General features: G+C 42.5%; 1 protein-coding gene across 8 annotated transcripts; it reads left to right on the top strand.

Annotated features, from left to right (window-relative positions):
- Positions 1 to 216: 216 nt before the first annotated feature.
- Positions 217 to 13,122, top strand: RNF6 (ring finger protein 6). Of its 8 annotated transcripts, none has more exons than XM_059995806.1 (6): positions 217 to 444; positions 1,139 to 1,212; positions 2,789 to 2,999; positions 3,898 to 3,993; positions 7,455 to 7,573; positions 12,485 to 13,122. In XM_059995806.1, exons 3-6 carry the CDS (start codon positions 2,807 to 2,809, stop codon positions 12,536 to 12,538), a joined length of 462 nt encoding a protein of 153 aa, XP_059851789.1. In that variant the 5' UTR covers positions 217 to 444; positions 1,139 to 1,212; positions 2,789 to 2,806; the 3' UTR covers positions 12,539 to 13,122. The 8 variants fall into 8 exon arrangements, with proteins under 8 accessions (XP_059851789.1, XP_059851787.1, XP_059851788.1 ...); XM_059995804.1 differs by lacking the exon at positions 12,485 to 13,122 and adding an exon at positions 11,198 to 12,093; XM_059995805.1 differs by lacking the exon at positions 12,485 to 13,122 and adding an exon at positions 8,202 to 8,404.
- The last annotated feature ends 747 nt before the right edge of the window (positions 13,123 to 13,869 follow it).

Here is a 13,869-nt window from a genome sequence, read left to right as displayed (position 1 = left end):
AGCGCCTGGGTGGTGAGCTACGTGGTACCCAGGCAGTCAAGGGACAAGAACAGACCGCTGGGTTGCACTCCAGCCCAAGTCGTCCTTGGGCCGCCGCACTCCGGCTGGAGAGGCGTCCACGTGACATCAGCGCTGGCGCGAGCGCCGAAACCCGGAACGCGGCACGCGGCATCCGGGATCCCGCCGGACGCAGTTTCCACTCGTACAGGCTAGCGCCCGGCGGCGGCTGAGCGTCTCCTGTCGCGCAGGGGGTGGCCCGGCCGTAGGGAGAGACGGGTGGGGCCTGTCGTCCCTCTTCCAGAGCCTCCGCTCCGGCTGGACCGTCCCGCTGCAGCAGGCTCCTCTTCAGCAGACGAGCAGAGGGCGCAGCGGCCTCCGGAGGCGCGGATGCGAGCTCCGCCCGCCGCCCGGTCACAGCCTCCGGGGCCGCACGCTTCTCTCCAGGTAGCGGGAAGACGGCCAGGTCCCCGGCGTAGTGAGCTCGGGGGAAGCTCCGGGCCCTCCGCGGCTTCCGGGAGACGCGGGGACCGCAGGCCCTCCCTGGGCCCCGCCTCTCCTGATTGGCTACCTGCGGTCTAGATGCCCTGCCCTGGCCGGTGATTGGCTCCGAGGCCCCGCTGTCACTGGCTTCCTTGTGGGAATCTAGGTCGCTAAGGGAAGCGTTACTCCAGGACCGGTTGGGGAGAGGTTGGTTGGGCACGAGTCCAGTTTGTTTATTGTACTGGGGGCCCTACCCCGGCGCGAGCTTCTGTCGCAACTTCCAGGAAGAGAACCAGTATCGGGACGGAGGGCAGGGGTGGCGAGCGAGTGAAGGTTTAGAAGTAAGCTGGAGGCCCCTAAGCCTGGCAACCCCCGAGTGGGAGCGGGGTGGGAAGGAAGGCCTTGAGAGAGGAGTTGTCACCCCAAGAGGGGTGACGGTGGAGGAAAGAAAGGCCTAGTTTCTGTTGTGGCAGAAACGGGCCGTGCGGGAGATTTCCATGACCTAATTGTTTGGGGATCTCATTTTCTAGGTGAGTTTCTAACAGAATCCACTGGAGATTTTGCTTTAACTTTACAGTAGAGTTGGGAGACGACTAGCCGTTCCTAGCCTTCAAAGAGGCAACTTGTTGAATAATTCGACTCTCTTTTATCGCTTCAGATGGGCAGCTGTCAAAAAAAGCACAAACAGTGGAAGGATGGATACCATTGCATATATTAAAAGTATGTGGAAAGGCAAGTAAGGTATTCACGTGGATTTAATTGTGGTTAATTGCACGAGAAAATTACCACTTAAGGAGAAGCTCTTAAAGTTTTGAATACTATTAAAGTAGCTTGACTTTATGGTAGGTTTCAGATATTTAAACTGTTTAATACAAAAAGCTTATTACTGCTGTACCTACCAAATATGCTCTTTGCTAATGATGGTCTAGTCCTAATTATTCTGAAAATGGAAAGAAATCTGTAGTTTTTGATAATGTTAATTTGCATGTGACTGGATAGTGCTACTAGATCTTTCCTTAAAAAATGACATAGGGATCACTGTGAAAAAATCCTTTGAAGTTGTAATCTAATGTCAGAATGTGCATGAGAGTGGTTAGTTGCTAACTCATACAATAATTTAGACTTGTAGGCTAATTTCACTCTGTTTTTAAAGTAGTTTGCTTATTAAACACTGAGTCCTAGTTACCGAAGTTGCTTCCCTGGTCACCTAGTCATTCGATCCTGCAGCCTTTATTAAGTCATGTGCTGTATTACACATACCCTTTAGTGACATACCAGAAATTGTCAAGGAATGGTTTATTTCAGCCACAGAACACCCAGATTAGCTCTCGAAGGTAGACCTGGGCCCTACCCTGGAAAATTCTGACCTAGGATTGGGGGTGAGCTCTGGGCATCTGTAGTTTAAAACATTTCCTCAAGGGTGTTTGATGTGCATTCCCAGTTGAGAACTGTAGCTTTAACGACTTAGTAAATAGATGTGTTTAAGAAATTCTAAGATATTTATGAAACAATTACTTTCCTCCCTTGATTTCCTTATGGTTTAAAAGTAAACTTCTCAGGAATGACATTTCAGTATAATCCAAAAGCAGTGTTTGCCTAGCGAGGTCAGGAAGTTTCACTGGCACTCAGAGACCTCCGGGACTAACCATTCCAGGCTTAGGAACAAGGTTTCCTGTGGGGAAACCGAAAAGCTCTTACGTGCTTTTACAATCCCCAGAGCTGTGCACAGTGTTGTTTCCTGTTGGCTGTAAGAGAAATCAACTCCAGGTCTGTTCAGCTAAGTTATTTTTACCTCAGCAAAGTGCAGGGGGGGTAATATTACATTTATGAACTTTTTTGGGGAAGAATACCCTTACTGGAAATAAATGTAAATGATACCCTCTTGATACCCAATAGTCCTTTGCTTATGAAGTAAAGAACGTGCATAATGCAAGCTTAGAATTTGTATGGTAATGTGAAATACCCGGATATTTGGAACATCAGTGGGGGCTTTTGGGCCAACAGGAGAGTCAAAGACGTAGAAAATGAGATAATCACTTTGATTTTCAGCTATGAGAAATGTGTGGTGAAACCAAATCCAATCTGACTTAGAGGATGGCTTTAGGCAAAGAAGTAGGTCCAATTGTGTTCTATCACCTAGGAGCTGCTATTCATTTTATATGTAAGTTCTTCACTGCAAGATTGGGCATATGAAGTATTTGAGTAGCGGACAGAATTTTTAAATGAAAATGAAAAAACGAAGTTAAAATATGAAGCCATGTGTAGTCCACGGCTAATACCTTGAATTTTGTATATACTGTTTGAACAGAAAGCCAGGAATCTCAGCATGAATTGGTCTAGATCTAGACCAGATGGTGGTGGTGAAGAAACCTCATCTCAAGACCAGAATCATCATGAAAACGAGAGAAGGTGGCAACAAGAGCGTCTCCACAGAGAAGAAGCCTATTATCAGTTTATTAATGATCTCAATGATGAAGATTACCGGCTAATGAGAGACCATAATCTTTTAGGCACCCCTGGTAAGAGATGGGTAAAAGAGGAAGTACCTTTTTCAGCATTATTAGAAGTTTCAAAATAAGGAGGGGTTTTTACCCCATCTTCGCTCTCTCAAAATATAGTGTACTGTTTTTGTGACCTTAAGAGCACTGTAACATAACAACATAGAAAATCACTGGCTTACTTCTGTATTTTATAAGTAGGTAAGAACATTGAACATATAGCACTGTTACACAAGTGTCAAACCAACAGGTTAACATACATGATAGTGTCAGATATTTATGAAGTCCTATGTCTCTTAAGTAATATTTGTACAAATAAAATATTATTCATTTAAAACCTAATTCTAACTCATTTGAGGTCTTATCATTTATTTATTTATTTAGCTGAATTAATGACTCCCCAAAAGTTCAATGTGCTCCATTAATTTTTTACAAATTAATTTCACAGATGAACTAATTGAAACTGTATGCTTGTATATATTTGTGTGTTGCATATTTGCATTCTGTATACATATATAATGAAGGGCATTCATTACCCATATAATGAACTAGGTAGAATTCAAGTAAATACAGATTTGAAATTTTCTCTAGAAGTACTCCCTTCTTAATTTCCTTTTAACTCTGACGAAAATCCACAGAATTATAGCTTATAGGTTCTAAGTATATCAACTAGGAGCACTTCATTAATGATTCAAATTAAATCTTATTTTAATTTAAATAAAACATTAATAAATGAAACAACGAAAATGATGTGTATTTGCATGAATAAACGTTTTTTGTTGTCTTCAATTTATAGAACATGAAAACAATAGAATGTCTTCTACACATTGCTAAAGATTAGTCTTACCCTTCATGAGTTTTCATAAAACTTAGTAATTTAAAGATTTTAACTTTAGTGGGCACTTTTCCATTGTTTTAGGAGAAATAACATCAGAAGAATTACAGCAACGTTTAGACGGAGTCAAGGAACAGCTAGCATCTCAGCCTGACTTGAGAAATGGGACAAACACCAGAGGTATTGTAGATTCCTTTCCATAAGGAACAGGTTTGATTGGAGTAATTGCAGAAATGAACTTACAGGACCTTGTACAATGTTTGTTTTTAGTGTTTTCCAGATTAAATGTGATAATCATTCAGGTAGTATTTACATATTATATGCTGAGCAGTATAGTTAGGTAATACAGGACAGGGGTTGCATATAAAGATGTCTTACACACCCATTGCCTTCAGGGAGCTCATGTGTATGAAATAGTATACAATTAATTACCAGCAGAGTTCTTTTTAATCTTAGACTTTACACACTACTGTTTTTTTTTTAAGTAATATAACTAAACTTACCTTCTAAAAATTTATACAGAACAATACAGAAAGACTGAGTCAGGAAAACCTATTTTTGTTGCTTTGTTTTATTGGTTTTGTGTTGTGTCATTTTACTGAACAGACTAAGTCATAATATAAGAAATTCTTATAAAAAAACAAATCGGGGCTTCCCTGGTGGCGCAGTGGTTTGGAGTCCGTCTGCCGATGCAGGGGACACGGGTTCATGCCCCAGTCCGGGAAGATCCCACATGCCGCGGAGCAGCTGGGCCTGTGATCCATGGCCGCTGAGCCTGCACGTCCGGAGCCTGTGCTCCGCGACGGGAGAGGCCACAGCGGTGAGAGGCCCGTGGACCGCAAAACAACAAAACAAAACAAAAAAAAACAAATTACTTGTAAAAACACAAAATTCAAACTAAACAGAAGTGTATAGAGTTAAAAGTAAAGCCAACTTTAAGGTCCCTCTTACCAGTTCTACTTCCTTCTCCAGAGGTGTTCGTTAGTAGTGGTTTCACATATTACATCAGGATCATGGTATTGGTTAGGGTGAAGACTATTAAACACCCCAAACGCATCGGCTGATGAAATGGAAGTTTACTTCCGTTTTGTGCTCAGTCCAGGGCAGACACACGTCAATCCATAAAGCCTTCTGGGACCCACGCAGCCAGCACAGTGCTTCTACAACTGTGCTGTCCAGTGCGGTAGCTACCGGCCACATGGGCCTATTTAAATTTAATAAAATTGAAAATTCAGTTCCTCAGGCACATTAGCCACATTCAAGTGTTTAATAGTCCCCTGTGGCTAGTGGCTTCTGTACTGGACGGCACAGGTACAGAACATCTCCACTGTTGCAGAAAGGTTCACTGGGCACTGACTGCTGCTCCAGGTATGGTTTGCATGATCAAGCTAAGTCACAGCCACTTCTAGGTTCCAGCTGGCAGTTCCAGGTTCCAGGAGAAGGCCCAGGCCCCTGCCCGGAAATGAGCTCTCTCACTTCTACTCCCGTTCCATTGATGAGAACTTAGTCCCGTGGCCACACCCAGATGCCAGGTTGTTCACAGGACACTGCAGTGCATTTCCAGTGGAAGAATGGGGTGACGGATTTTGTGAGACATGAGTGACCTCTTTCACACACTGCCATCACTATATTCTAGTAATTAAAGAAAGAAGTGGCATCTGGAATGACTTCATGTTTACCTGCCCTTTACTTATATCTTTTTGCAAATTAAAATGGAAAGTGGATGTTAACCTTTTTCTTCTTCGTGTTTAGATATGCAAATTGTACTATATTGGTATAGCTGGTAATACTGGCCCTTTGAATATGTTTTGATGGAGAATGTACTCGTCACGTGTGCAGTAGCTTATACCTTTAGAATGTGGCTGCGGTTGCTGTCTTTATTGATGCCAGCAGCTGATTAACAGGTTTAACTTTAATATTTAAAAAAGTTTTTTATGAGAGATTGCAGTAATGAAATAAAATCAAAGCAGACTCATTTAACAACTGTTTTTGAGAAGAGCGAACTTGGTAAAGTCTGTGTAGTTAATGTGCATTAGAATGCTTTTCACTGAGTTTTGTACTTTATATAATCCACTGGTTAAAATGGAAAACTTAAAGCTTCCCACAGTAGCACTATCATACTCAAAGAAGTTTATTAGGGGCACATTTCTTTCTTTCTTTCTTTTTTTAAATGTGTATATATTTTAAATTTTATTTTATTTTTGGCTGCGTTGGGTCTTCGTTGCTGTGTGTGGGCTTTCTCTGGTTGCAGTGAGCGGAGGCTGCTCTTCGTTGTGGTGCGCAGGCTTCTCATTGCGGTGGCTTCTCTTGTTGCGGAGCACGGGCTCTAGGTGCACGGGCTTCAGTAGTTGTGGCTCACAGGCTCAGTAGTTGTGGCTCGCGGGCTCTAGAGCGCAGGCTCAGTAGTTGTGGTGCACAGGCTTAACTGCTCCGTGGCATGTGGGATCTTCCTGGACCAGGGATCAAATCCGTGTCCCCTGCATTAGCAGGTGAATTCTTAACGAGTGCGCCACCAGGGAAGTCCCAGGGCATATTTATTTCTAAATCGATTCATTCAACAGTATTAATTGAGAGTCTGATTTGTCCCAAATACTGTTGTAGAGGTTGGGGATTTAACCGTGAGTAAAATAAGGCAAAACTCATTGTCTTCATGCAGCTCATGTTCTAAATGAACAGAAAATGTATTTTATTGTATTATATATAATGGCTAACATTTATTGAGTGCTTCCTATGTGCCAGATATTATACTAATCATTTTATATACAGTGTCTTATTTTATCCTCATGATAATCCTTTGACATCTGTACTATTATTATCAAGTTTACAGATAAGGATTTAGCCAGAGAACTTAAGTAACATGCCTGAAGTCTCCTATCCTCACATGAAGATATGATGTGGTTCTAACATTTTACTCATGAAGCCATATTTCTTGACTTATACATTTGGGGCAGTTTCTGAGAAATAGGATAAAATTCTTAAGGTTGCCAAAACACCTAATTGCAAAAAAGATCGAGTTACCTTTACCAAAGAATTCTAAAAATTCAAGATAAATTATACGTAAGTTTTGCCACTGTATTTTATTGATACTGCCATATGAATAACGCAATTTTTAAAATTTTTATTTAGTTGCAGCAGGTCTTAGTTGTGGCAGGTGGGCTCCATAGTTGTGGCATGCGAACTCTTAGTTGCAGCATGCATGTGGGATCTAGTTCCCTGACCAGGGATCAAACCCAGGCTCCCTGCGTTGGGAGCGTGGAGTCTTATCCACTGTGCCACCAGGGAAGTCCCAATAAAGCAATTTAAATATACAGTTTTGATACTGGATATATTTTTCCTTTGCCTTAATATTTTGCCAATAACAGGCATATAGAAAGCAAGAGTGAGGATTTCTTCACACCTTTGCACAAATAGTATTTAAAATTTTATAATTTTGATACAGTGTGTATTATAGTATGCTTATAGTATACACCTTTCTTTTAGAAAGTTCAGCTTTTTGGCCGTTTTTCATTCATTAAAATGCACAGATGTTCTTAATTATATTTTTAATTTAATAAAAACGTAGTTTATCTTACAAGCTTTCAATAAAGATCTAAAGATAGATTTTAGGAATTGATGTTAAGTTGATTTGGTTTGCTTTCCAGACTCAGGGGTCCCTCGAGAAAGTTCAAATGAAGAGTCTCTGCTGGAATGGCTCAACACCTTTCGTCGCACGGGAAACGCAACTCGAAGTGGACAGAATGGGAACCAGACTTGGAGAGCTGTGAGTCGAACAAACCCACACAGTGGAGAGTTCCAATTTTGTCTGGAAATCCACATAAATCACGAGAATAGAGGATTTGAAATGGACGGCGAAGATTATGTGGGCGTTCCACTTTCAGATGTGAGCCAAGATCACACCACAGATGGGCCACAGAGATCAAGTAGCCCTGTGGCCAGGCGAACCAGGAGCCAAGCCGCAGGGGCTCTCAGTGGTAGTAGTGCCGGCGTTCCGAGAACTAGGCTTGGATCGAGGGGGCGGAGTTCAGTAGAAGGATCTTTGTCAGCATTGGGAAGATTAAGAAATGGAATTGGGGGGGCAGTTGGCACCCCTAGAACTGGTGCTGCACGCGCTAATCCATCAGGTGGTAGTGAACTCAGGCAAAGGGAGGGGCAGCGATTTGGAGCAGCCCATGTTTGGGAAAATGGGGCTAGAACTAATGTCACAGTGAGGAATACAAACCAAAGATTAGAGCCAATAAGATTACGGTCTACTTTCAATAGCCGAAGCCGGTCACCGATTCAGAGGCAAAGTGGCACTGTTTATCACAGTTCACAAAGGGAAAGTAGACCTTTTCAGCAAACTAGTAGGCGGTCTGTTAGGAGGAGAGGTATAACTCGTGTCTTTCTAGAGCAAGGCCGAGAAGGCAGAGGTACCGCATATACTCCATTCTCTAACTCAAGACTTGTGTCAAGAATCACAGTAGAAGAAGAAGAGTCCAGCAGGTCCTCCACTGCTGCACGACGACACCCAACAATCACACTGGACCTTCAAGTGAGAAGGGTTCGTCCTGGAGAAAGCAGAGACTGGGACAGTATTGCAAATAGAACTCGATCCAGGGTGGGGCTGGCAGCAAACACAGTCACTATCGAAAGCAGTAGTGGGGGCTTTCGGCGCACCATCTCTCGTTTAGAGCGCTCAGGTATGCGAACCTACGTTAGTACCATAACTGTTCCTCTTCGTAGGATTTCTGAGAACGAGCTCGCTGAACCATCATCAGTGGCTCTTCGATCAGTTTTAAGGCAGATCATGACTGGATTTGGAGAACTGAGTTCTCTAATGGAGGCCGAATCGGAGTCAGAGGCGCAGAGAAGTGGTCAGCGTCGGCCAGAGACACACTCAGAAGTGAGTCTCCTCGGTGAGGCCGTCAGCCAGCACAGGGGAGGGTCCCCCCAAGGCAGGTGGACCCGAGAAGACAGCCCTGACACCCCGCCTCGTGCCCCACACAGAGGTGGCAGGCGGTCGCAAAATTCAAGTAACTTGGTGGAAACTGGCACCCTACCTATCCTTCGCCTCGCTCACTTCTTGCTTAATGAAGGGGAGGATGATGACCGCATGCGTGGTTTAACCAAAGAGCAGATTGACAATCTTTCCACCCGGAGCTATGAGCACAGCAGTATCGATAGCGAACGAGGGAAAATCTGTAGCGTTTGCATCAGCGACTACGTAACTGGAAACAAGCTCAGGCAGTTACCTTGCATGCATGAATTTCACATCCACTGTATCGACCGGTGGCTCTCAGAGAATTGCACGTGTCCTATCTGTCGGCAGCCTGTCTTAGGGTCCAGTACAGCAAACAACGGGTGACATGCTGGATCCAGTCAAATGTTGCATCTTAGTAGAGCTGAGTATTCAGGCGTTCTTTTGTTGAATTATTTGTGATGAGCTAACCAGGATGAAAAATAACAGATGATTATAGTTTGAACTATTTTTTTGTGTGCTTTTTTAACTTGTTAAAAAGAGAAAATTTATAGAAAATTTAAAATGCAAATGTTAAATTATCCTAAAGTACAGAATAGTTAATATTGCTAGAACCAAATAACTTTTAAAATGTTTTTATTTTGGTAATTTTGTCATGCTAAGCACTTTTGTATCTGCACAACTCAGTAGGTTACAAATCAATATTCTTTTTCTGAGAAGTCCAGCAGATTTTGCTTGGACTTTCAGGCTTCGTACCATGTCCAGACATTGGTGTCTAAATAAGCCTTTCTTTAACTTTTTATTCTAAGGACAGTATCTTTTCATGAAAGAATATTTGGCTGAATGTTTGCTAAATGCATTAAAGTTACTTGAAATATTAAATTTAATATGCAGCATATCACATGTGTATATATAGGTATATAATTTTAAGGTTAACGTATTCAGTCTAAAAACTACCAGTTTGGTTCTTATTTTAAACTGTTGGGCTATTACTGCATATGGCACAATGTTTAATACAGGATCATCTCTGGGAGGAAGTAGATTAAGATATTTAAAAATAGACATAATTTATGAAGCGTCTCTGACAATCTGACTTATTAGACAGCAAGCAATATATGACACTGAACAAGTATTTCTTTTTTCAGAAATGGAACGTGGACATTTTAGAACAGAGGTTATTTAACTTGAGTTCTACCTTTTTGTGACCTTTTTGAAAGTGCAAACAATTTTTTGGATTACATTAAGTAAGATATACAATATGCATGGTTTTCAAATTTAGTTTAAAATCTAAAAACAAGGGTCTATAAAGAATCAAATGCATAGATAATATGTTAAGTTCAATTGGAGACCAAAAAACTCCAAATGAAACAATAACAACAGCAAAAAAAGTTAAGAGAATGTAGACTTTAAAACACAAAGTATGCATTGAAGATCTGTTTCTACCAATAAATATTAAAATGTGTCAACTGTTCTTCTCTATTGGTCCACCGTGGTTTATTCACTGAAAGAAGTAGTTATTTCGCACTAACTCGATGCCCGGCAGTGTTACTGGTGTAGAGGATTCAGTAGAGGACAAAGTCCCTGTCTTCAAGGGAAAGACATCTTTGCTCTTAGAAAATTGGAAATCGAGCAATACAATGAGTTATTGTTCTGACTTTGATGTTTGTTTATGAATAAATGACATAGCTTGCTATGGTGATACCACTTGGACAAAATCACAAGAACAGATACCTCAAGGCCGATTCTGTGAAATTTAGGTATATCTCAAGGTTTAGTTTTTGTTTCCAATTAGTGATTATTGTAGTTCGTTCAGTAAGATGCATGCACAGAACTTGTTAGGGGGTGCATTTAGCCCGTGGAGTGAGAGGTTTTAGTAAAGGTGGTGACTTTGTTTGGAGTAAACGGTTTCTGTAGGTCACAGATGGGACATAGGACTGGGGAGTTTGATTTGAAGGCTTTAGATACCAGACTTACGGGAGTTTTGCTTTACAGAGTCTAGATGGCTCTTGATAAATCGTATTGGCGAAGGGTAAGATCACTTTTCATGTTTCAGGAAGATCGGTACGGTGCAGTGTGCAGAACGCGGTGGAGTGGAGAGAGATGGGAAGCAAGAAACCAATAAAGGAAATATTATGATCAATTTTTACTATCAATTATCATCATCATCAGTTATTATCTAACCTAGGTTGATGGAAGTGAAACTGGAAAGAAAGAAAAGGGCATAAAAATGTTGAAAAAAAGAAGACATTGTTTGGTTTCTAGTTCACTGTGAGGAGGTGGGAGAGTCATGTGTTCACAGGTGGAGAATCTCTGAGTGGAGGAGGGCGGACAAGTTACAAGCTCGGCCAGTGTAGACATTGACCTGAAATGGAGCCGTATTCATGTATCCATCACACTCACTTTCGTGGCACCATTTGTCCCCAATAGGACAAGAGACTAAATCCAGCAGTTACTGCTCATATGGAACCTTCCTCAGGAAGTTCTACCTCCCCTGGTTTGAGCAGTTCGGAAAATCAAGAGGAAAACAAAAGGGGAAATGAACAAAGTAAGGATAAAGAAGAGAAAAAAGCACGTTGATCCTCAGTCGTTTGCAAGACATGGGAGGACCAGCACGTGAAGGGATTCCCGAGTAGGCACTGGAAGTAGAATTGGATTGTGCACTGTATGGAAACGTCCCTGAAAGCAGCAGGAAAGCCTAATGAATTTGGTAGATGGGTACCCTAGTTGGGAACAAAGAAGTGTTTTCTTTAATATTTTCATTCATCTCCCAGTAAACAAGGCTGATGACAAACACAAAGGCTCATTGTCTATTTATAGCATCTACTCAGCAAGGATTGTACCCTTTGTGCTTCCAATAAAGAAAGGAACAAATCATTTAAATTCTTCATTTGGGGGCTTCCCTGGTGGCGCAGTGGTTAAGAATCTGCCTGCCATTGCAGAGCCCTGGTCCGGGAAGATCGCACATGCCACGGAGCAACTAAGCCCGTGCGCCACAACTACTGAGCCTGCGCTCTAGAGCCCGTGAGCCACAACCACTGAGCCCATGTGCCACAAGTACTGAAGCCCACACGCCTAGAGCCCGTGCTCTGCAGCAAGAGAAGCCACTTTAATGAGAAGCCCACGCACCGCAACGAAGAGTAGCCCCCGCTCTCCACAGCTAGAGAAAGCCCGCGTGCAGTAACGGAGACCCAACGCAGCCAAAAATAAAATAAATTTATAAAAAAAAATTCTTCATTTGACTCTTTTCCATGACATGTCCTTAGAGCTTGTTCTATATAGTGTGGCTGTCTTGTGAACTTCTGTTTCTAAACTGTCAGCTTCCTAGCTGCCTTCCTACGTATTACATCCTTTTACCCTCTTTTTCTTGTATCTCAGAGTTTTATAATTTCGACTAGCATTGTTACGACTTGATTATCTTTCACTCTTAGGTTGTGTTTCTTTCAGTCTTTAACATGAATTCCTAGTTTAAATCTCCCATGCTCTCCTTGAAATATTATTGCCACTTAACATGGTAGGAGGCAGAGTTAGAGAGTCAGTCACAGGACCATTTGCCTCCAAAGCCTGTGCTCTTTCCACTACCCTGCATCCTGGAGAAGCTGAAATGCTTTGGGAAGTTTTCAGCCTAATTCCTTCCCAAAGATACTTGTCTAATTTTGTAACTTTGTTATATCATGTGTTTGTTTCCATGTGCAAATACACCTTTTCTTTCCCAAGAATGAAAAGAGAAGGACCACTCCTGAAAGATATCAAACAGAATCTATACTATGAGGATGAATCCAGCAAAGAGATGAATGAGGCATCTGAAGATGCTGTGTTAAGGTCAGAGTTAAGAAGCTGTCTGAGGCCTTTCCGTGAATATTTCTCCCAGACAAGAACTTACAGTGAACTTCTCATCTTCCTACGTGTCTCCATTTGAATAACCTCTGGCCAGAGGAGGAAGAAATGGTGTAGAAATAGGAGCCCACGTGAAGTGGGTGGTTGTTACCTTTGCAGTGGCAGCCGACTCCTGTAGGGTCTCTCCCTCAACCTTGTATGACTCTGGCAATCAGAGACCTGGGATATCTCTCAACACAGATGCACAGATTTCCCAGGAAGCCAGAGCCCTCTCTCATCGAGAGGGCCAAATGTTCCATGTTCCAGAGGACATGACTGAGTGGCAGTGGTGCTCGTTTCCTTGATGTCGTCAGACAGGTTGGGGGTGCTTTTCAGTGACTGAGTGTATTAGGCCCCGATGTATCTGCCCTTGTGATAACTGGGGATCCATAAATACTTATAGCAAGTATGTTTGTTGTTTTATTTTGAGCATTACATCTCTGAAGACTCTTGAGTTGGCCCCTATAGTTTTCTTTCTCTTTTTTCATTTTTAAAAAAACAACAGTCACACTTCTTCTGGAAACTCAACACTTTCAGACGTATTTTTCCTCTATTAAGGTCTCATTTGAAGACAATTACATATTTAATCACAAAATGTTCCTACTTGACTATAATCCAACTGTCTTCTGTGCAGCTTCAGACATGTTCACCTTCTTCCTGGTGGGAGACGGTCCAAGGTCACGTGTAGCTTCTGTAGTGTGAAGTGACACAATTTTGAGTTCAGGTTCTCTGGATGGTGTCCGTTCTTCCGTTAGCTTGGATTTGATAATAAGCGCTTTTTTTAAAATTTATTTATTTATTGTTGGCTGCGTTGGGTCTTCGTTGCTGCGCGCAGGCTTTCTCTAGTGCATTAGCTTGGATTTGATCAGGTTTAATTTCAACTCCTCACCATCCAGCTTATGGGATAAATGATCCATGTAGCTTGTATCTACCTGCTAGAGTGAAGTGGAATCAAGATCAAACTAGAAAGGGGGAAGGACGTGTCCCTGAGCACATCGATTACCAGGCCTTGTTGAGCAAGCTTAGTAGCATGAATGACAGAAACAGTCTCATGGCATCTCTTTGCTGCCTCACTTAGCTGGACGTGTTTGGTCAGCCAGTACGGCTGGTTCAGGTCCTGAGTCGGGGCCCCTTCAGAGAGGCCCCGAGGGAGGAGTTCCCTGTTGGCGCTGGTGGCGGCACCAGTGAAGGCAGGGGCGGGAGGGTTTGAGGGGTGCTGGTGAGCA

Source organism: Delphinus delphis, chromosome 18 (assembly GCF_949987515.2).
Source record: "Delphinus delphis chromosome 18, mDelDel1.2, whole genome shotgun sequence".
NCBI lineage: Eukaryota > Metazoa > Chordata > Mammalia > Artiodactyla > Delphinidae > Delphinus > Delphinus delphis.
This window is presented reverse-complemented; position numbering and strand designations above follow the sequence as displayed.